Genomic DNA, 23,516 nt, shown 5'->3' with positions numbered 1-23,516 from the left:
ATACACTATCCTATAGGCTCATTTAGCCAAGTGCCATTTAACTTCTTAGTATCGTACTGATCGATACTTCACACCATTCTATAAAGTTAGAAAACTCCTAAAATGATCGTTTAGATGATCTATTTTTGAATAATTTTACTTATATATATAAAATAATAATTATATACAACTTGTATTTACAGATTTAAAATAGTTAAAAAATTAACTAAAGTGGGGTTATTAAATTCAACATGAACTATATATATATAAATATAATATGCCTTTCGTATATATTTGTCGTGAGACACGGAAAAGTTAATGGTTGGAATCGCCGTTGGTGTAATGAATCGGCTCGATATTGAACCCACGCCTCAAGATTCGTAAAACGCCACGTGGTCTCTTAAGGGTTTCTTCCTCATGTGAAGCCTGCGAGCGAGCGAACGGGAAGCACCAGAGGGCGTCATTTAGTGTAGGGGGAGTGAGAAGAGGGTTTGTCCACCGCAGCCTTCGCGTCTTTCTCTGCGAGGCGAAGACGCCCGACGCAGCCGGGTTCGATATGAGGACAGCTGCAGTCTCCACCCCGTGCCCGTCCTCCGCTCTCTTCCTCCACCATTTGCCTCCTCGCTGCTCCAGAGATCCTTCTTCGCGAACCCGGCTCTCCATCAGGTTTGCTACTCTTAGGTTCTCGTACAGCCACTTATCCGGATCCGCGCAATGGGATTGCCTTTCTACATTTTTGTTGAATTTTGTCTTCTTGTATTTTCTTCCTAAAAATGCGTGGTTTGGGTAATGCAGCCAGGCTACCGTCCAAGATCGGCATGGTGGCAAGACTAGAGGATGCTCCTCTCTTGGTTGGTCAAGGTTCGTGGTTTCTGGTCGTTTCTTCGTTGAAAGTTATAATGGTAGTATGTAGATCGAACCACTTAGAACCATCAAAGTGTGAGAACTTGTTTGTCTGATGAGCGGAAGAAGACTCATAATTAGGGTAGGCTGTCTTATATTCAGAAACAAATCTCGGTCCTTGTTGATTCTACAACATTCTTATGATGTTGAAGTTAAAACCATTTATAGGCTGATGATGATTGATATGTGCCATAAATTGATATTAATTTTTTAAGTAAACACTAGTGTTGAAACTATCAGAAAGCAACCAATGATGACGAAAAAGGCTGGAGATCTTATTTGGGCTAAGCTATGACAAGATGTTGATTGATAGATCAATTTAATTCCCTGTCCACTTAAATTAGCTACCATCTGCTTTTATATTGTGCCAAGATGAAAATTACTGAGTTTTATGTTATATGTGAAACTAATAATGCACATGAATCTCAAGTTGAAGGCACGCCAAGAATAGTGATATGAAGAAATCTAGAAGAGAGATTATGTATCTTAATGTGACGGAATAAGGGCATTATGATCATACTATGCAAAGCAAAGATTCCATACACCAACCATTGCCATGTTCTGCTCAAGTGTTTGGAGAGAGTCTAAAATGGAGACAAAGAGGAAAGAAATATTGCACAGCCATGTGAATAGGCACATTTATTGGGCTACGAGATCACAAGTAGCAGTTCAAGATTCAGGATTAAAAGATCAGGATCGAGATTAGTTGAATAAGGGTCCAAATTTGGATTCTTGGCATATCTGCCGAAAAACATACCAGAAGTTCAATGTAGCCCTACTTCCGCATCTGTGTTTCTTCTACCTCTTTCCAGTTCTTTTGTGTTTTTAATGTTTCTCGAGACCCTTCTTTTTATTTGCTAATGGTTGACCCTAGGTAACACCAAAGCCCTTAAGAAAGATGAAATTAAATAAAATGGCTGCTTCAGAGTTTTGAGAAATTCCTTATGATCTTGATTGATTTGGGCTAATCTGAGATATCCCCAGGTGATTCCTAATTGATTTGGCCATACTGATATAGTTTATCTGCTCCAGTATTGATGTTTTTTTTTTTTTACTTTTTTTGATGTGATCTGGATATCAATTTGCTGATTCCTCGGATATTGTATCTGCTATTCAATAATAGATTTTGTGGTGTGCCCTAAGCTCCTTAAATCTTATGAGGACCCATGTTCTTAATGTGAATTACCTCTTGAACAGCAATGCTTTGGTACATGGTTACATGAACAAACTAGGTTGTAAAATTGTTTGCACCTATCATGTCATGCCAAGATGAGATAAAGAACTTTCTTTTGCTTCTAGTATTTTTCCACATCTTGTTCAGCTTCTAGTATTTTTTCCACATCTTGTTCAAGAGCGAAGATTTTGGTTCATTTGAGATCCCAAAGATTTCTAATGTGACATGATTGCTGAATTTTGTTGTTTCTCAGTCCTATTTTTTTTTTTAAAGAGCCCAGCAAAGCCAATATTGTTGCAGTTTTATGTTGTTTTGGTTCCTTTGGCAACTGCAGAATCCAAAATCAGCTTCAATTGAAAAAAATTTATGCTAGATAGTGATCATGTTTTTCCTTATGTTCTTTATTGGAAGGACTGTTTTATCTTTTAGGAGTTCATTCGGAATATTTATCTGTGTAGTTGATTAGTTTCTGAAGATTAGACAGTACATTCCAGGATCACATATCTGGTTCTACTTGAGCATTTACTCTTCAGAACATTTTCTCCAGATTGGTTCAGGATTCCGGACATATCTGAATGATAAATTTATGTTTGTGGTAAAAGCAGACATTACCAAGATACAAGAATTTGTTGAACTATCTCAATAATGGTTATCCTGGTGGAGTTGAAGTTCAGGTTTTTGATGAAGTCCAGGATCCTTAATAAAGAAAGAAATTTCTAAAATTGTATTTGATGAAGTCAGGTTTTTGTACCCATTTATTGTATTTCTCAAATTGTGAAGGTTAATCTAAAAATAGCCCGGTGATTGTAGAGCTGTATTATGAATATGTAATAGTTATTGATTTTTTAATAAATGATTAATTGCCATCAAATTTATGAGAAAACAAACTGAACATTGAAAATCTGCCATATGGGAATTCATAGCTAGATGTAATCACTTGATCTCTTTTTTTGTGTTTTATGGTGGCAATGGTTTTGAAAATTACACTGACACATTACATACTTCAGTAATAAAACTTACACAGCATATAGTTGAATAACTACTTGTGCGATTCACAAGGTTTGTGTTTTTTTTTTGCGTAACAATTAGATATATCTCTTGCTGCATTAGGTAAAATTTGGCTGTGTTTGGCATTTGATATCTTTCTTCAAGGCAAAAAGATAATACTTTTGGTAACACATATTCTTTAGAAATTAAAATATTGTTAATGAGTATGATTTCTTTTTCATTCTTAAGCTAGAAAATCTAGAGCAGACATGGTGGTTTACTCATGCTGCTGGTGGTGATGGTGCTGGTAGCAACAATTTGTTCTGGTGTCAAGTTCTTCACCATGGCGTGCTTAGTGGCTTTGATTGTTGTGCCTTTTTGGTGTTGGCAACAACTGAAGTTGGCTGTTATGGTTGTGGTTGTGGTGATAAAGCTACGACAATGGTTCTACAGTGGTAGTGTTGGTGGCAGTGGATGTAGTAGTCGCATGAGTAACTGATTTTTGGGTATAGGTATGACAAAAGTTGCAATGGAGTTGATTTTTGATGAATGGTTGGTGCTAGAAGTGGCCAAGAGGAAAGGAAAACTTCATTTTGTCACATGACTGGCATGTGGGAGTTGCTAGTGGTAGGTGGCCGACTGTATGGTTGTTCCATGTTGATTCTGTAGATGGAAAAGCACAAAACATTCTAATACGCAACAGTCCATTGACAAGTTATATGTTTGTAGTTTCGTTTTGTTTGTATTTTCCAACTTTTTATTCAATTCATTACTCTAATTTTAGTTCCATTTTATTCTTGATTATTGAACAATGCTTTTCTGATGATTGTACATATAGTCTTTTTCAATTCTATAGTCTCTCAAATTTGTTCAATGTGTGTGCTTTCATTGTTGTTTCAGGATTGTATTCTTGATTATTGAACAATGCTTTTCTGATGATTGTGCATATAGTCTATCCAATCTCTATTGTCTCTCAAATTTGTTCAATGTGTGTGCTTTCGTTGTCATTTCAGGATTGTTTCTGAGAGGATTAGAAAGCGTAGATCCAATAATCAAATCTTTGCTTCCATTGCAGGTACCTTCTTTGTTCAAGTTTTGTAAGTTATCATATACTAGTATAGTATTTCTATTGATATTTTAGAAAGTTAATCTCTTTTTTAATGTTAGTACAACATTGATCGCTTCTTATTCAATATCTTGCATTTTTTTTTACTTGTTATGTGTTCAATTATGATTGTCCCACAACTTTTCAAATTTGTAGTCATGGTTTCATTTAGTTGTTATTGGGAACTTTTTCCTAACTTTACATATAATAGCCTGCAACTATTGTGGTCTCCTTAATTCTTTTTCACTTATTAAAACTCTGAGTTCTCTTTCTTTCTCCGTAACTTAAGTATTGTATACTATTTTTTGATGCAACTTTTCCTTCTCAAGATTCTTGTATTTTAGCATTTTATGTCATTGCCTTACTTGACTTTCTTCATGAAATGGTTGCTCAGATGGAACTGATGCCTTGTACTATCATACCATGTGGTGAAGTACCTCATGCTTCTATTTTAATAAATAGTCCTACATCAATTCCTTGTAGTTTTTTAGTAACATGTTGACAATAGGTTTCTCCATTTCTTCTTGTCAAGCAGATATTTCTCTTGAGCAATCCATAGAGAATCCTTCTCTTCCAAAAGGTGACATGTGGTCTGTTCATAAATTTGGTGGGACGTGTATGGGCACCTCCAAAAGAATTCAGAGTGTTGCTGATATAGTTCTGAGTGATTCGACTGAAAGAAAGTTAATAGTTGTTTCTGCAATGTCAAAGGTGACAGATATGATGTATGAACTGGTCAACAAGGCTTCATCAAGGGATGACTCTTACATATCAGCAATTGATAACGTTTTTAAAAAGCACAAGTTAACAGCATCAGAGCTTCTTGATGGAGAGGATCTTGCCAGATTCTTATCGCAATTGCATAATGACATTAGTAACCTGAAAACAATGCTTCGCGCCATTTATATAGGTTATAAATTATGTCTGTTGTGCTGCTTTCTTTTTTCCATTTAACTTCTACTTTAGCCAAGCCAACTGGAAACTGCTACATTGATTTCTTGATAATTTGTACTAACCAGTTTTACGTTCCTGATGGTTGACTTTTCATCCTAATATTTTTGCAAGATAGTTGCAAATTTACTATGTATTTATTTGTTTGTTAGATGATCAGATTCAGGATTTAAGATTACATTGTCTGCAACTCTGAGCAACTTCTTTTGGAAGTCTGAAATTCTTCGTAGGTATAGCTTATATGATAGACTTGCTTGTCTAAGAATACACATAAACATATTACAATTGCACACGTTTTCTAGTTTCTAGCATATCCAATTCAGAAATTGCTAAAGGGGTAACTCTTAGCAATCTGGACATTGATTTGTTTGAGAAGTGTCCGTTTTATGTGTCAATTTAATCCAATCTAGAAAATCATGTAGATGATGCCTAGAAGATTATTATTGATGGCTAATGTTTTTAACTTGTGTGATGCATGGGATTAGTAAATCATTAATAATAATCCATTATGATTAAAATACATGGTTGCTATCAAATCTGTCTATTATTTTCATTTGAAACTCGGTGAATAATTAGTTTAAGAAGGAACTATATATATATATATATATATATATATATATATATATATATACATATATACACATATATATATACATATATACACACATATATACATATATACATATATACATACATACACACACATATATATATATATATACATATATATACACACACGTGCATGTATACATATATATACATGTACATATATATACACATATATATATGGGAATGTACTAGAATACAAACATAAGAGTTAGTAGAGTGTTCATTAACATGAAACTTTCGTCGTTCAACAGTTTTATAATTAGCTAGCCTAAAAAATGCTTGGTAAAAGCTTTCAGTTTCCATTAGAGTTATAACTATCCAAAAATGTTTTTTAGTTATTAAAATTATGATTACAAAAGATATACAATTGACTACCTGTTAGAACCCTTGCAGATTCTAAACTTGGGGTTGATCTCTTTAGGGGATCGGCCTCCTTGGAACTCTATAGGGGTTCCTCCCTCCAAGTTGCTGCTCAAAGGCTGCAGAAAAGATCCATCTATTGCTTATAAAAAGAGGAGGAATACATAACTATTTATAGGGCTTCTAAACCCTAACTCCTAATAAGGACTCATACTCAAGACTCCTACTTCTAACCTAACTCCTAATAGAACTCCTACTCAAGACTCCTATTCCTTTACAACTCCTTATTTTTCTCTAAGAAACAACCTCCTACATGAATGCCCCTCTCAATTAGGACTCTCCTAGCTAGAGTCCTAACAGAATGTCCCTCTCAATTAGGACTCTCCTAGCTAGAGTCCTAGCAGACCCGCCCTCTTCAAATCAGCCTTGTCCTCAAGGCTGAGATTCCATGAACTCAGGGAACCGGGTCTTCAGCTCCTCATATGGTTCCCATGTGGCGTCTTCAAGTGGTAGATTATTCCAATACACTAGTACTTCAGTAGATGGATGTCGGCGACGCATCACGATCCTGCGATCGAGGATGGCTTGTGGTTGGGCTTGAATAACTCCATCCTCAGTTGTGTTGGGCAGTTGGATCTGGGGTGACTCGTGTTCTCCCAACTTGGGCTTTAGGCATGATACGTGGAAGACAGGGTGAATTTTGGCATCCTTAGGTAATTTAAGTCTGTACGCCACGGCTCCAATACGCTCTGTGATATGATAGGGCCCATAAAAATGTGGGGATAGCTTCATGGAGGCTCGAGTGTTGATAGAGAGTTGCTTGTATGGTTGTAGGCGAAGATAAACCCAATCTCCCACTGAAAATTCTCTTTCACTTCGTTATGTGTCGACTTGCTGCTTCATTCTGGCTTGAGCGGTAGAGAGATTATCTTTTAATAGTTGTAAGAGTTTGTCCCTATCAATCAATTCTTGGTCAACCTGATCTACCTTGGCCGAGCTAATTACATACTTTGGAATCACAGGGGCTGGTCGACCATACAATGCTTCATAAGGGGCACATTTTGTAGATGAATGATATGTAGTATTATACCACCATTCGGCCCAGGGAAGTTATTTCGCCCACTCTTTTGGTCGATCGCTAGCGAAACACCGGAGGTACGTCTCTAAGCACCTATTTACCACCTCTGTTTGGCCGTCAGTTTGTGGATGATACGCTGTGCTCATCTTGAGTTTGGTGCCTTGTAACTAAAATAACTCGGTCTAAAATTTACTAGTGAAGATCCTGTCACGATCACTTACGATGGACCTTGGCATCCCATGCAGTTTAACAATATTTTCTATGAAAATCTGGGCAATACTAGCAACAGTGTAGGGATTTCTCACAGCACAAAAATTAGCATATTTTGTAAGTCGATCAACCACCACGAGAATCGTGCTTTTACCTTTGGAAGATGGCAGCCCTTCAATGAAGTCCATGGAGATGTCAGTCCACATTGAGTCTGGTATGGGTAGTGGTTGTAGCTTCCCTGGATTTGCCACAGTTTCACCCTTGTGCTGTTGACACATCACATTGAGCCACATATTCAGCAATAATTTTTTTCATCCCTCTCTAATAAAAATTTTGCTTCACTCTTTTGTAGGTTTTTAGGAATTCAGAGTGCCCTGCTGAAGGTATGGAGTGCATTTCATGCAAGATGATTGTGATGCAAGGGGAGTCAGGTATAAGCACAATGCGACCTTTGTAGCGTAGATCCCTCGAATCCCAGGTGTAGTGGGCTATTGCACTTGGATCCTCCTCCAATTTTTTTATGATGTTGCTGATCTCTGGATCCTTCTTCCATTCTTCCCTAATGTCCTCGAGGAGACCGATGGTAGGAAGGGAGATGGCTGAAACCTTAGCTTGTTCAGGTAGCCGTGAGAGTGCATCTGCAACAACGTTTTCTTTCCCCTTTTTGTAAATAATTTCATAATCAAATCCAAGAAGTTTGGTTACCCATTTTTGCTGCTCAGAGGATGATATCTTTTGCTCCAAAAAGTACTTGAGGCTTTTATGGTCAGTTTTAATTTGAAATCGCCGGCCGATCAGGTAGGGTCTCCACCTCGTTACTGCGTGTACAATGGCAAGCATCTCCTTATCATATACTGACATGTTTTGATGGGAGGGAGATAATGCCTTGCTAGTGTATGCGAGTGGCCGACCATTTTGCATGAGAACGGCTCCAATTCCGACTCCAGATGCGTCGGCCTCAATGATAAAGGGTCTATTGAAATCTGGTAGTGCAAGCACCGGCGTCGTTGTCATGGTTGCTTTAAGTTTGTCGAAAGCAGTAGAGGCTTTGTCCGACCATTAGAAAACATCTTTTTTCAGTAAAGAAGTGAGTGGTGCATTGATCTTCCCATAGTCCTTAACAAATTTTTGGTAGTAGCCCGTTAGTCCAAGGAACCCCTGCAGTAATTTCACGTTTGTAGGTTTCGGCTAGCCTTGCATTGTCTTAATTTTTGTTGGGTCTACCGCCACTCCTTCTGATATTATTTGCCCAAGGTACTCTACTTTTTGCTGGAGAAAGCTGCACTTTGGTTGCTTAACAAAAAGAGTATTCTCTCGAATGATCATCAAAACAATCCGTAAATGCTGAAAGTGAGTCTCAAGAGAAGGGTTGTAAACGAGAATATCATTGAAAAATACCAGCACAAATTTACGAAGAAAGCTTCGAAATATATCATTCATGAGACTTTGAAAGGTTGAAGGAGCATTAGTGAGTCCAAAAGGCATTACCAAGAATTCATAATGGCCATAATGTGTGCGAAATGCAGTTTTTGGAATGTCATCGTCACATACCCGAATTTGGTGGTAACCGGATCGGAGGTCCAACTTCGTGAAGACTCGAGCCCCTTTCAATTCATCAAGAAGTTCATCCACCACTGGTATTGGGTATTTGTCCTTGACGGTGATACCATTTAAAGCTCGGTAGTCGATGCACATCCGCCAAGTTCCGTCCTTCTTGCGTACAAGTAGCACCGGTGAGGAATAGGGGCTGCAACTTGGCCGAATCACCCCTGTTTCAAGCATCTCCTTTACGATCGTTTCAATTTCATCTTTCTGGAGGTGAGGATATCGGTACGGTCGAGTGTTCGCTGGTGGCTTGCACGGAAGGATTGGAATTCGATGGTCATGTTGCCGAGAAGGAGGAAGACCGCGCGGTTCAGCAAATATGTCGGCAAATTCAGTAAGCAATTGGGCAAGATTTTGATCTTCAATTTCTATTTTCTTCCCCTCTGGTTGCTGCTGGAGGTGCATCAAAAAGCCACCATTTACCTTGTGTAAAACTTTCTCCATTCGTTGGGTCGAAACAGTGGTAACATTGCTTTCGCGCTTCTCGCGTAGGATGATCTGTTTGCCCTTACAGTAGAATTTCATAATTAATTTAGAAAAGTTCCAAGAGACATCACATAGTGTAGTCAGCCATTCTATACCAAGCACTGCCTCATAGTCATCGATTGGTAGGAGGAAGAAATCGGTGATAATTTCTTGGTCTTGCAGTAATAGTTTCACCTGCGGGTATCTTTGGTCGCACTTTAGGATTTTGCCGTCGGCAACCTTTACATCGAACTTGCTGCAACCTTCAATATACAGTGCCATCCGAGCAGCAACCTTACTATTCAGGAAGTTATTAGTGCTACCCGTGTCGATAAGAACAGTGATCGGCCGTTGTTTAAGAAGGCCTCCAACTTTCATCGTTTGCGGATTTGAGTAGCCGACTAGTGCGTGTACTGTAATGTCGGTCGGCTGTGGCTCTTCTTCCATATCTTCTTCTTCATGTTCAAGGCTCTCTTTTGGATGTTCAATGACCTCTTCTTCTACTGGTTCAATCATAAGAAGTCTACCTTTTTTACAGCGATGCTCGCGGCTCCACGGCTAGTCGCAATGCCAACATAACCCCTTCGCAGATCGCTCCCGAAGTTCTTCTCTTGTTAACCTTTTCGTAGGTCGTGGAGTGATCCTAGTCCTCCGGGCTTCATGGTTCAATCGCTCCTCTTGAAGTCGTGCGAAAGAGATGGCTGTCATAAGCGTGTAAGGTTGTCGTGCCTTAACTTCTCCCCGGATCTCCGGCTTTAAGCCCTCAATAAAGGTCCCCAATAACTATTTTTCAGACCAATCACGAGTTTGATTAGATAACCTTTCAAACCTGGTCTGGTACTCCTGAATGGTGGAGGTTTGTCGGATCTTTGCTAGTTGTCCGTCAATGTTCTCGTAATAAGTTGGTCTGAAGCGGATCAGTAGTCCTTCTTTGAATTGTCGCCATGAAAGGACTCCATAAGTGCGTTCAAACTAGTCAAACCATTGTATGGCATCCCCTTCAAGATGTATAGCTGTAATTTTCACCATGGATGCATCCGCAGTTTTATGGTACCGAAAATATCGCTCCGTGCGCGAGATCCAACCAATTGGGTCTCCTTCTTCCCATCTAGGGAAGTCCACTCTCATGCGCGAATAGTTGCGGTCGGCCATAGAGCCTCCCCTCTCTTGGAAGTCATCTCTTTGGGCATGATGTGATTGGTTAGAGCTCTCTCCTTGATGTGATTTCTTCGGGCTTGGTGGTCGGCCCAAACTGAATTCGGTAAGGAGAGTCCGAATCTTATCCTCCATTCGTGCCTCAAAGGCTTCAAATTTAGCATTGATTGCCTCATCAGATGCCATAGTATACGATTCCAAATCTGTGATGTTAAGATATCTCTTTTGTTGACGGGTTAAAGGCATGTATAGGTTTGATAGAAATCGGTGAAAGTTTGCTGCAGAATTATGTTGTCTTGTAAGAGCAGAATTATCGTCGAAGAAACAACGGTTTCTCGACGAAATCTCCACAAAAAATTTGAGAGATTTGAGGAGGGATTTGACAGCAATATCTCAGTTTATATGACAGCAAGGATGTCCAATTTAATCAAGAAAATTTCGGCAGTAACAGCAAGAAAATTGGTGTAAGTTGCGATAACATAATTCTCGTCGAAAAATTTCAGCAACTTACGATGAAAATTTGCAGTAATATAGGAACAATTTTTTTTTTTTTTTTGGATTTTCGAATAGGGATAACTAAATTGCAGCAGCAGTAAGGTAGGAAACCAGAACCTGTTGCAATTCACGAGGAGATCAAAGGATGATCTGTGGTGGTGGAGATGACGGTGGAATTTGGCGACGATCTTTTAAGCAATTGTGGGAATTGCTTTGGGCGGTTGTGGAGGGTTGATGGATGGCTGTGGAAGGGCAGCGAGATGCCAAGAACGCTGCTCTGATACCAGGTGTTAGAACCCTTGCAGATTCTAAACTTGGGGTTGATCTCTTTAGGGGATCGGCCTCCTTGGAACTCTATAGGGGTTCCTCCCTCCAAGTTGCTGCTCGAAAGCTGCAGAAAAGATTCATCTATTGTTTATAAAAAGAGGAGGAATACATGACTATTTATAGGGCTTCTAAACCCTAACTCCTAATAAGGACTCCTACTCAAGACTCCTACTTCTAACCAACTCCTAATAGAATTCCTACTCAAGACTCCTATTCCTTTACAACTCCTTATTTTTCTCTAAGAAACAACCTCCTACATGAATGTCTCTCTCAATTAAGACTCTCCTAGCTAGAGTCCTAACAGAATGTCCCTCTCAATTAGGACTCTCATAGCTAGAGTCCTAACACTACCATCATTATCGAAACAGCAAGCGTGACATGTAGGCACATATGAAGGCATTGCTCTTGTTTATCCTTGTGGATTTGACTAAAGGATGTGATCCCTGTTGAAATTCACTTAAAAAATTTCTGAAAGCAGGTTAACAATTTACCCTGGTGTATAAGAGGTCTATATAAGTCATATACAGATTCATGGACTAGAATGTAATTGTTTGGCAGTTTCAGGAGTTCTTGTTGAGTTTACATTTATTTTTCTGTTGTCCTGTTGGTGATATTGGTTCTAGATGTGTGCTACTTGGCTTAAAGTTATGTTCATAGCTCCCAATCTTTGGACACTTCTGTTTTCTTCTGCAATTATGATTTGAATTGATGATAATTTTGACTTTTATGCTATATTTTGCAGCTGGTCATGCCACAGAATCTTTTTCAGACTTTGTTGTTGGTCATGGAGAATTATGGTCTGCCCAAATGCTGTCATATACAATAAAAAAGGTTTTTCATATTGTGAGACAATTATTTTTGCTGGATGTAATAAACTTATAATGACGTCAGGATCTTTCTCTGCTATGCAGCATGGAAGGCCTTGTTGTTGGATGGATACAAGAGATGTCCTTATTGTCAATCCTACCAGCTCCAATCAAGTTGATCCTGATTATATAGAGTCAGAGAAGAGACTTGAGAAGTGGTTTTTAAAAAAGCCTGCTGATATCATTATTGCTACTGGGTTCATTGCTAGTACACTTCAAAATATTCCCACTACTTTGAAAAGAGATGGAAGTGACTTCTCAGCCGCCATACTAAGTGCTCTTCTTAAGGCCCGACAAGTCACTATCTGGACTGACGTTGACGGTGTATATAGTGCAGATCCTAGTAAAGGTTTGATACTTATCTTGGATATGCTTGAAGAAGTTTAATAAGCATGGACCGCTATACTTATCTTGTATATGCTTGAATAAGTTTTAATAAGCACGGACCGCTGTGTTATGCCAACTGGTGGTATCAGTCCATGGGCTGACTGGTATGTACCTGGCAGCCCATTTAGAGCAATACGCTGAAAAATGTTCATGTATCGGTCGATACAGGGAATGTATCAGTCGGTACTGTTGGAACTTGTCTTGTATCATTTGATATGGGCTGATGGCCCGATGCTAATTGGAATTTGACCGATACCGACCCAAAATCAGGTATAATTTGACCCCAATGGCCAAATTGACTATGGGGGCCTCTTTTGGAGCTTTAAATCCTCTTCCCTCACCCTCTTTTACTCGCTTTCATTCATTCTCATATTTTCATTCTTTCTCACGGTCTTACTTGTGATTAAAGTTCCTTATTGGCTAACTCAAGATAAATGGAAGCAACTTTTACTCGTGCGACAAAGTTGCTCCTTGATGGATCCAATAAGATAAATTCAATTTTTCTTCCTTATAACATGTTCATCTATGCTTAGATACACTTTATTCTTATCTAAATACAATTTATATACTAATAGATTAGGGAAAAATCCTAGAAAGCGATTTTTTATATTTTCCAATCATTTTTTGAAAATCTATATTTATCGACATACCTACACATAGTATGCCAGTACCGATCGGTACAAACGAGGTAGCCTAAGGACTGATATCACTAGTCGGCAAAGCATGGCTGTCCTTGTCAGGCAGTATCGATGTACCATATGTTAGTATGTTGGTACATATTGATTTTCAGAAAAGGCTAGTACCACAAAAGTTTTTTATTCTCTCTGACTTGTCGCACAGTATGTCGCTACACTAGTACGTATTGGAGTAGGAATTTATCTCATAATAACTTGTCAAACAAACTTTTGTGGTACTTATGCTAACAAGGCAGATAAATACTTATCCAGTCAAACGATGTAACTTAACAGACTAACTTATACCATTACTTTAGGAAAACATAGGGATCAATATTCTTTTGTCTGATATTTTAAATCCCAACAAAAATGAGATGACTTATTTGTTGTAGCTTAGTACAAAATAGTTGTTATTCTTGAATCAAATGTCTTTTTAGTGGATGCTTCCAGGTGATTTTCAAGATGTCTAATTTCAAAAATATATTACCAAGGTTTCAAGATCCATATCGATCTATGACCAGTCCAAACCACTATGGGTCTGATATGAATCATTATACTGACACATGATATACTAGCATACTGGTCGGCATGGACAAAAAAAAAGGAGAGAGGAGAGGAGGCTGGTAGCCCGAAAAGCATACTTCTTTCTGTGCCCATCCCCCACCCCAGGAAAGAAATTCCTGCTACTGCTGTTGACAGTCAACAGCTGTTCACAGGCAGCAGGCTGTCCAGATTAAAAAATATATAAAATATAAAAAAGGCCAGGGTGAAATTGCCTGGTCTGGGTGCCTGGTTGGGCTGGGAAGTACCAGTTGGTAAGTAGCAGTTCAGCCTCTTTTTGGACCCTTGGTTATTAGTAATTTAGTACTCATGACCTTTTTTCAATGTGCAGTTAGTGAGGCTGTGATATTGAGGACATTGTCATACCAAGAGGCCTGGGAAATGGTGAGCACTCATTTTAGTTCTAAAATTGTCCACCTGTTATCTCAGAAGGGAGAAGTACTTCATGACTTGAAAATTTATATTCCTTTGCAGTCATACTTTGGGGCAAATGTTTTGCATCCGCGTACAATCATCCCGGTGATGAAGCATAGCATTCCTATCTTGATACGAAATATTTTTAATCTCTCTGCTCCTGGAACAAAAATTTGCCAGCAGCCTGTGAACGAAAATCAAGATAGAAAGAGCTTGGATTCTGTTGTCAAAGCATTTGCTACCATAGATAACTTGGCACTTGTTAACGTTGAAGGGTAAATTGACTTGTTATGGTGCATTTTTCTTGATGTTTTTTTCTGCTTGTTTAACATTATTCAATAGTTCAATTAATCAATTTTTTAACCCTTAAAACTTTGTTTTTGATAGAACTGGGATGGCTGGTATTCCTGGCACAGCTAGTGCAATTTTTGGCACTGTAAAAGATGTCGGAGCCAACGTTATCATGATTTCGCAGGTATTCCTATGCTATCTCTTATTACCTGATTTTTTTGTTTTTAAGAAGTTCCATTTAAATTATTTGTTTACATGCAGGCTAGCAGTGAACATTCTGTTTGTTTTGCTGTGCCAGAAAGTGAAGTCAAAGCAGTTTCTGCTGCCTTACACTCTAGGTTCCAACAAGCTTTAGATGCAGGGAGACTTTCTAAGGTCTGCAACCTTTCTCTTTTCAGAAATCTACTTGAAGTGATTTATATTTTTTATTTTGTTTAAGTCCTTTTTGGGTGTGTTTGGTATCGTTTCTTCTGTTTTAAAAAGAAGCTTTGAAAAATCTTCTTAGGAAACTAATTTCTGGATGTGCTTCCATACTTGTGATTACTGTTTCATAACAAATGGTCTAAACTTAAGAAATGCCTTTCTATCAAACAAACATTTAGTGAAGTGACTTATCGAAAAAAACATTTAGTGAAGTGCTTCTCGATAATTGTTGGTAGATTAAATGCAAATAATAGCAGTAGATGAGGTCGAGGTGGTGGCCATGGCGAGGGTGGTCATGGTGGAGATGATGGTGGTTGTGGTGGTTGATGATTATGATGTCTGTAACAATGCTCATGATGGAAATGTCTATTATGGTGCTAGTGTGGTAGTGGTGGTGATGGCAATGGCGATGGTGGTATGTGCTGTTGGTAGTGGTGGTGCCCAGTGGAGGCAATGACAGTATTGGTGACAGAAGCTATGGTAGCCATGAAGGTGGTGATGATGGCAAATAAAGGTGATAGTGGTTGTCATAATGGTGTTCGTGGTTGTGGCTTCAAAGTATTGATAATGTTATTTGGTGGTTGTGATTAGTTGTGGTGATGGTTTGTTGTGGTAGAGGATAGAGATAGTGATGATGAGGATAATAGTTGTGATGATAATGGCATTGACTAATTACGGTGATAGCGGTGGTGATGATGGAGGTGAGAATAGAGGTGTTGTTTGTAATGATGGCAATAGTCGTTATGGTCAGTGACATTAGTGGTGGTGGTGGCATCGATGGTGGCAGCGGCAATGTTGATGCTGGCGGAGATAGTGGCGGTGGGTGATGGTGACGGCAGTGGCGGCATTGATGACTAGTGGTGATGGTGGTGAATAGTGGTGGTGTTGGCCAAGTGGTGTGGAGAGGGTGACAGTGGTGGTCATGTTAGTAGCTATTATGATAAATTGATGGTGATATGTGTGAAGGCCTATAACGTGATTGGCCTCAGATTCAAAAGAGGATCTAGGATAAGTTCTTTCCAGAGAAGTCAGATGGACGTCCTGATTTCTTTGGATTTTCTTAATTTCTCCTGGAAGCCCCTCTAAAAAAGGGCTATCAGACCTGTAAAATTTTACAAAAGGATTTTTTTTTTTTTGCTTTTAGAGTTGCAAAATACCTTTTGAGATACTAAGCCAAACACACCCTTGTCTTCTTTTGCTATATGCTAGTTGAAATTGATGGTGAACAGTAGGCAATGTTGTGCATGTCAATATTTTTGGTGTCTGCCTTTTTACAAAACCTAAATTACAGATAGCTGCATACTTCCATATGGTGCTTGTTAGTTATTGGATGGAACCATCGAGACCATATTGTATGTTTAGTCAGAAAGCAAGTGCATGGCTTGGTTAGAACATACGAATAAATTATGCGTCATTGCATTACTTTTGTTTGCTATTTTCTTCATGTTTGTTTATCCTTCTGCTGTTGCTTCTTCACATCACCTGTGTTGCTAAGCCATCTTCAAGTCTCCAAGATGCTGCTTCAGATAATGTGAATCAGATTATTGTCTAACACTAGCCTAGAATTAAAGATAGATGACACATTAGAACTAAATGATCATAAACATGGCAAATAAATTAGAGAAAGGTTTTTCTCATGCTCCTACCATATCCTTGTAATCTATTGCAGAAACTACTACTGTCTTTGCTTAGTTTGTGCTCTGGACAATTTAAATGTCTTTTTCCTATCTATAACCTCTGGTTCGTTATACCTTGTTCAGGTTGAGGTCATTCCCAAGTGTAGCATTTTGGCTACTGTTGGCCATAAAATGGCCAGCACCCCTGGAGTTAGTGCTACGCTTTTTGATGCACTAGCGAAGGTATTTCTGTACTGCATTCTAATAGTTATTAAATGTGGATCATAATGAAATGATTACTTTGACATACTGGAGTTGCTTGTTACCTCGAGCACTTTATAAATTTTTTGTCTTCCAGGCTAACATAAATGTGCGAGCCATTGCTCAAGGTTGCAGTGAGTACAACATAACTGTTGTGCTGAAGCAAGAAGATTGTGTAAGAGCTCTAAGGGCTGTTCACTCGAGATTCTACCTTTCAAAAACAACATTAGCCATGGGTATCATTGGACCAGGTCTAATTGGTGGAACGCTGCTGGATCAGCTAAGGGATCAGGTTATTGAAAACATAGCTGTATTATTATTTTTATTTTAAAACTGACTAATATGTTTGTTTGACAAGATTTCCTGTTAGTAATGAGATAAAAGGTCCATGATGATTTATTTTTGCAAGTGTCTTTCTTGCTTGGATTTGGAAATTTCTTCCCATATAAAAAAAAATCATTATGTTGCTCCAATGCTGAAATTATAAAAAATTATTAATATTTAAGTTAAACATATGTTCAAGATTTTTGATATTCTATATCTGAATTACTTTGTTTATGATATTAACTCTGCTGAACAATGCATAAGATTGAAGTGTTTTTTTTTTTTTTTTTCTGTTTTTCCATTTATTGAAGGTTTCTGGACAACAGTTTATTTATTCATCATTTGAAAAGCTTAGTGACTTGATTGTTCATGAAGGATTTTCGATCAGAAACTTCTGGATAATTTTTTCTTTCTGTTTATACTTCAACTAAAATGTAACTGTTGATTGAAGGAAAAACCATCATCGACATGAAGTGAATTGAATTAAGAGTGGGTATGAGAGTTGATTCATGTGCCCCTGTGAACTTAATCATGTTTGACGGGAGATTTTGGATTACATGATGGTTGGTTGAAATATTGCAGAAACAAAAGGCACATGGCTGTATAGACTGTGTTAAAAGAGCATATTTAGGAGTTCATCTCATTGGATTCTCTTTGCATAACTAAGTTTGAATTATTGATGGTAGATTTCCTGTGGGAGGTTGGACTCTTGTAGATGTTCCCAGCCTCTATGCCTTTGACTATTTATTTAATTCAACCATATCGTTGGAGATTTTTCTTGTTCATTTGTTTTTACTATTGTTGGTTCACTACATGCCAGATAATAAGATTACCACTGCAGCTTATTATACATCATTATTCATGTACACTCAATGTGCTCAAGTTTCTGGTATCGTTGACTTTTAATTACTTAAATCTATAGTTTCTATTAACATATGGCATTAAGCTTCCCAAGTCTGGTACACCTGTTATCTTGCCTTCGGTATCTATAACTCGTGGCATATTATCTTTTTATGATTTTATGAGTTCTCTTGATGATTTGAACTACATTCTGGCACTAAATGAAATGTTATACATGTCAATTTGCAGGCAGCAGCTCTCAAGGAAAAGTTCAACATTGATCTGCGTGTCATGGGTATCACTGGTTCACAGACAATGATTTTGAGTGACATGTAAGCTAGTAAACCTGAGCAAGTCCCTGTTTTTATACTTCATCTATTTAATAGTTCACTTTCATTTGGAGTCTTGGACTAGTAAAATGCCATCAATTGAACTGGTACCTCTATAAGGCATGTTAATAGTTCACTTTCATTCCCACACCTAAAAGAGAAGCAGTGAAGGAAAAAAAATAAATATAAAAAAATCAGAGCTAATGGCTTACTATGGTAGGAGTAACCTCTTTTCTGGACTTTTTAAGACTTAAGCTGATGTTGAGGAAAAATTATGTTTTAATCACTCCCTGCTCCATTAATCAAGAAGCAAGAACTATCTCCATGGTCTAGGTTGTGTTATTTTAATTTTCATACTGTTTCATTGATCGATTAAGTCTTTTTATAGAGGGATTTTCTCAACTATGTTGTGTTATTCTAATTATCATAGTAGCTGGTTTGAGTTATGCTTACTAGGATGCAAGTGCCTCTGCAATTGTGTATTAATTTAAATAAAGGTATATTTTAAATGAAGGTTTCAAATATTGGTCGGATCAGAATCTACGGATTTGTATTTACTGGTCTGACCAAATGGCCAGTGCCAGACCGTATAGGAGGTTGTCACTGGTTGGTTTTTATTTTTTATTTATTGATATTGGAGGTACATATTGGTATACTGATATTGTACTAGTCTGACTGATTGCTGAAATCGGTATTGGGTTGGTTGAAACTTTGAAACCTTGAATAAAATGCAAAAATAATCAAGATAATGGAGTAATACATTATGAATTATGAGTATATATCAAAGAAAAAAGATGATAAACCTTTAGACATTTGTTATATTGGTTCAATCATCATTCATCAACCTAAATTTGTATTAAGCAGCTTGAAAAGGTTGAAACAAGTTGTTTTTGTATAAGATGGGAGAAATCAGAGTGGCAGGATAATTGTGAAAAGAGAATGCATGGTGTAAAAGAATGGAGAAAGGAACAAAACATTGGCTAAGTATGATGTCTTGGGAAGATAGCTGTGCAGATAATGCGATAGAAAAGTGAGGTGAATTAGATGAATGGGAATCAGCAAAACTACATAGAAGTGGGAGTAAATAAAGTGGAAGTGTAGCTGATAAGGCAGGAGCAAAGATGAGGACTGGCTCCCATCGGAGTAAATAAACTGGTGGTTGTCAATCATTTTTGCTTCTAGATGCTAAAAGAAAAAGGTCCTGGGAATTTTTTCAGGACATGTTTTTGGCCATCCATTGTAAGATAGACAAGTGCCATCTACAATATTGTTTATTTCTTAATACCAAGTGATTTAGATAGTCAGAACCTCCCTGAAATGGGCCAAAGTTGTTGTGAGTTGGCTGAATTTCAGTCAGATCAGCTAATCCAATCAAATTGACAAGTAGTAACTCCTCTTTCCCCTTGGATTTGCCTTGGGAAGATTGGCCTAGGGGCCCAGTCCAAATCTGTTTTATTTAGAAAACAACAGCTTTGGCTTCAGTCACAATTGAGGCAGACTTGGTAAGTTCGTAATCATGTTTATACATCCTCTTCCTAACCTCAGATTTGCTGCTTTCTTCAGGGGAATAGACTTGAGTAGATGGCGAGAAATACAGAAAGAAAAGGCTGAAGTGGCTGATCTAGACAAATTTGCTAAGCATGTGAATGAAAATCACTTTTTCCCAAATACAGTGTTGGTTGATTGCACAGCTGATACGAATGTTGCAAACCACTACTATGATTGGCTACAAAAGGGCATCCATGTCATTACCCCTAACAAAAAGGCAAATTCTGGACCGCTTGATCGGGTAATTTTATCCCTTCTCCTTTCTTATGGGAATATTTTCTTGTCATTGTTGCATCAGTGAATTGACTTTTGTGCTGCTTTCTTAGCTCATTTTTTCTGTATTTTCTTGCTTGACTTGTAATGCTTTTATTAATCCTTTGTGGCGGAGTTTAGTGAACTACAATGACTTGAGCACTAAACTTCATATTAATTGTTCGTGTTGGCACTAGTTTTTATCACTAGCCTAGGCATGTGTGGGCATACATTTTAGGCTTGAGCTTAACTTTCTTTCTTTAGTTCATGTTTTGTCTATGGTTTTCAGGCTATGTTTGTCTGCCAGTAAGATAGATCAGCTTTTTCTTTCTGTTTTTAGAAGTTAATTAGTTTACTATATTACAGACGGACTTAGTTAAATTAGGACCTTCTGTATGATGAAATAACTAGCTACATGGTCTTCATAGATAGAGGCTTGTTTCTTTTGCACCCAAAGGCCTCAGGAAGTGTTCTGAAAACATATTTCTTTTAAGACACAAGGTGCTTCTGGAATAGACGACAAAATATGCCAGTTCCCTTATTTTTGTTTGAGTTAGTGCATAAGTTGGAAATTTGTTTGCTAATAGTTATATAATTGAGGGGACTCTATTTGTTCTCCAATCACTAAAGGTTTCTTTTGTGGAAACAATTCTACGTTAGATTATCTTTATTCTAAGCTTAGGCTTGTCTCACTGACTATATTGGGCATTGCCCTACTGGTGTACCTCTGTACAATCTTACTATTTCCTTTGACTTTTGCAAAGAGATGAAAATTTTGCCTCTTTGCTTCTCTGGATTTTGTAAGTCAAGAATGGATCAAAACTTGGGACCATCAGGTGAGCTAGTTTGAAGGCTTTATAGTTAAATATTAGCAAAATAGCAGCTTAGTAAGTTGTTTCTTCATCATTTTGAAATTCTATAGAATCCTTAAGTTGGTGACATTGAATTCTCTATGGTTACCCTTTCAACTCCTCATATGTCTCATACATTTCATTACAAATGCTGACATGCTTCATCAATGTGCAGTATCTAAAACTAAGGACGTTACAGCGGCTATCCTACACGCACTACTTCTATGAGGCAACTGTTGGCGCTGGACTCCCAATCATTAGCTGTTTGCAGGGACTTCTTGAAACTGGTGACAAGATTTTGCATATCGAGGGCATTTTTAGGTAATGCATAGAGCGAGAGATTTAATGAAAAATCATTGCACTTAGAGAAACAATTTCACATGGCTGAATGATCGACACCTGTATTTTCCTGGGTTGCTGTTAATATTGCAGTGGAACTTTGAGTTATATTTTCAACAATTTCAAAGGTACACGAGCCTTTAGCGAAGCGGTATTCGAAGCAAAAGAGGCTGGATATACGGAGCCTGATCCTAGAGATGACTTATCCGGAACAGATGTTGCCAGAAAGGTGAGGATATATTTCTGTTTCCTGATTGACTAGTTTATTCTGAATGTTTGTTTGTATTAGGATGGTTTTGTATGAAATTACTGTTGGAACCTGTAATTAACTATGATTTTACTGGCTTTCATTGGGTTAATATTGTCTTTTATTAGCCGCTAGAACTAAATTTGCTTCTTTCAATGGCAGGTCATAATTCTTGCAAGAGAGTCAGGTCTTAAGCTTGAGCTTTCCGATATACCTGTCCAGAACCTTGTCCCAGAGCCATTAAGAGTAAGAATATGTAGGGTTGCAGCTGTGGCTTGTAACTTGTGTATGATGCTCTCTGACATGTGTATTTGTAGGCATGTTCTTCGTCAGATGAATACATGCAGCAGCTCCCTAACTTTGACAAAGAATTGTCAGATGAACGAGATGATGCTGAAGCCTCAGGGGAGGTGAGTGATTTTATCCTTTTTCATTTTTTTCAATCTTTGTTTTCTGAGACAATAATTCCTTGCAAGATGGACTCGTTAACTTGTCTTAAAAATGTAGGTGTTGAGATATGTCGGTGTTGTCGATGTCGTTAATGATAAAGGATCGGTGGAATTAAGGAGATACAAAAAAGAGCACCCATTCGCGCAGCTGTCTGGATCTGATAACATTATAGCTTTCACCACCACACGATACAAGGATCAGCCACTCATTGTCCGTGGGCCTGGAGCTGGCGCAGAAGTCACTGCCGGTGGAGTTTTCAGCGATATTCTGAGATTGGCATCTTATCTTGGTGCCCCATCTTAATGCCCACATCTTCAATGATTTTAGTGATAATTCCGATTCTTTCACCCCATACCGTGGGTGATAAAGAGAAAGCTTAAGCTTTCATCGGGAACCAGTTGTCTCATTCGAGCTTCGGTTGCATGACAATGTGCGACAGATGAAATTTCCGATCACGTAATATCACATGGGTAACATACTCTCGTATGGCTGTCAGGCCTTTTTTTTGTCTATATCAAATCCTATTGACTTGACTGTCCTGCATTCGATCTGTCTTTGCAAATTGCATTTCTCCTTGAATTAGAATAATAAAGTGAACAAGCAATGTTTCCTAGCATCATTTCTCGATCGATCACCGTTGGATAACTGCGAGAAGCATATCAATTTTCAACAAAGCATCATGGCATCGATGCAGCCAAAGCACTGACTGGTATGTTTTCTGCTGTTTGTAAACATGGCTCTCATTTCGGTGAATATATACAATTTGCTTACAATCTTAGGATTTGGACTTGATGGTTTGTTGCTGTTAAATCTGACTACTTCAGCACTAACTCATCATTAATTGGAACTTGCCTTGGAGTACAAAAGATCATATCCCCAAAGTTTGTGAGTAATTCACGGATCTCAAGTTTTGACTTGTTTGAATCCTGTCTTTTCAACATCTACTTCCTTTCAATGTACATGATGTCTCCAGTTAGCTACCTGCTAATTAATACTCGAGGTAAACTCTTGAGACTCTTTGAACCCATGCATGCTCTGCCTCACGATTCCATGGTTGACCAAGAAAGTTCTCTTGCTCTTCCCTTGACTTGAGCGATCTGTGGTTTAGTCGTCCCAAGAACAAACGTCACGCAAGTTGTTTCTGCGTCTTCTTCAGACACTTGTTGGGTAGTAGTAGTTCGATGGGAGTGGTCGGAAGAGTGCTTGCATGCCTAACATTTATTGTCCCTTTAATGACAGGTTGAACGAAGCTTTTTCTTCTGTTGATCCCGGACACGAATGCATGACGCTGCTGCGCTACGAAGCTGTTTTGATCGAGCTATGATTCGGGACTGTGGACCTCCGGAGAAACTAACGTGACGGTGACGATATTGGCGTTCTTGTTTTGACCTGTTACGGAATCGACTGCGTCAGCGATCGAGTGGTCGTATGCGGAGACCG

General features: G+C 38.2%; 1 protein-coding gene across 1 annotated transcript; it reads left to right on the top strand.

Annotated features, from left to right (window-relative positions):
• The first annotated feature begins 380 nt into the window (after positions 1-380).
• LOC103983587 (bifunctional aspartokinase/homoserine dehydrogenase 1, chloroplastic) lies at positions 381-22,689 on the top strand. The gene is made up of 19 exons (XM_009400824.3): positions 381-645; positions 775-840; positions 4,057-4,118; positions 4,684-5,058; positions 12,146-12,234; positions 12,315-12,618; positions 14,223-14,275; positions 14,366-14,580; positions 14,693-14,780; positions 14,858-14,971; positions 16,780-16,878; positions 16,994-17,188; positions 18,310-18,392; positions 19,953-20,178; positions 21,216-21,361; positions 21,473-21,608; positions 21,789-21,872; positions 21,944-22,036; positions 22,134-22,689. The coding sequence occupies exons 1-19, from the start codon at positions 536-538 to the stop codon at positions 22,377-22,379; spliced, it is 2,784 nt and encodes a 927-aa protein (XP_009399099.2). The 5' UTR covers positions 381-535; the 3' UTR covers positions 22,380-22,689.
• Positions 22,690-23,516: the final 827 nt, after the last annotated feature.

This window comes from Musa acuminata, chromosome BXJ3-5 (assembly GCF_036884655.1).
Source record: "Musa acuminata AAA Group cultivar baxijiao chromosome BXJ3-5, Cavendish_Baxijiao_AAA, whole genome shotgun sequence".
Taxonomy (NCBI): domain Eukaryota; kingdom Viridiplantae; phylum Streptophyta; class Magnoliopsida; order Zingiberales; family Musaceae; genus Musa; species Musa acuminata.
Note: the sequence above shows the minus strand (reverse complement) of the source record. Positions and strands in the feature narration are given on the sequence as shown.

What these genes read in the sequence shown, in the direction of transcription:
- LOC103983587 (XM_009400824.3), top strand. Translation starts at nt 536, where the DNA reads ATGAGGACAGCTGCAGTCTCCACCCCGTGCCCGTCCTCCGCTCTCTTC. An exon ending in CGAACCCGGCTCTCCATCAG is followed by an intron (nt 646 to 774) that starts GTTTGCTACTCT and finishes TGGGTAATGCAG; the next exon opens with CCAGGCTACCGTCCAAGATC. An exon ending in ATGCAGGGAGACTTTCTAAG is followed by an intron (nt 14,972 to 16,779) that starts GTCTGCAACCTT and finishes TACCTTGTTCAG; the next exon opens with GTTGAGGTCATTCCCAAGTG.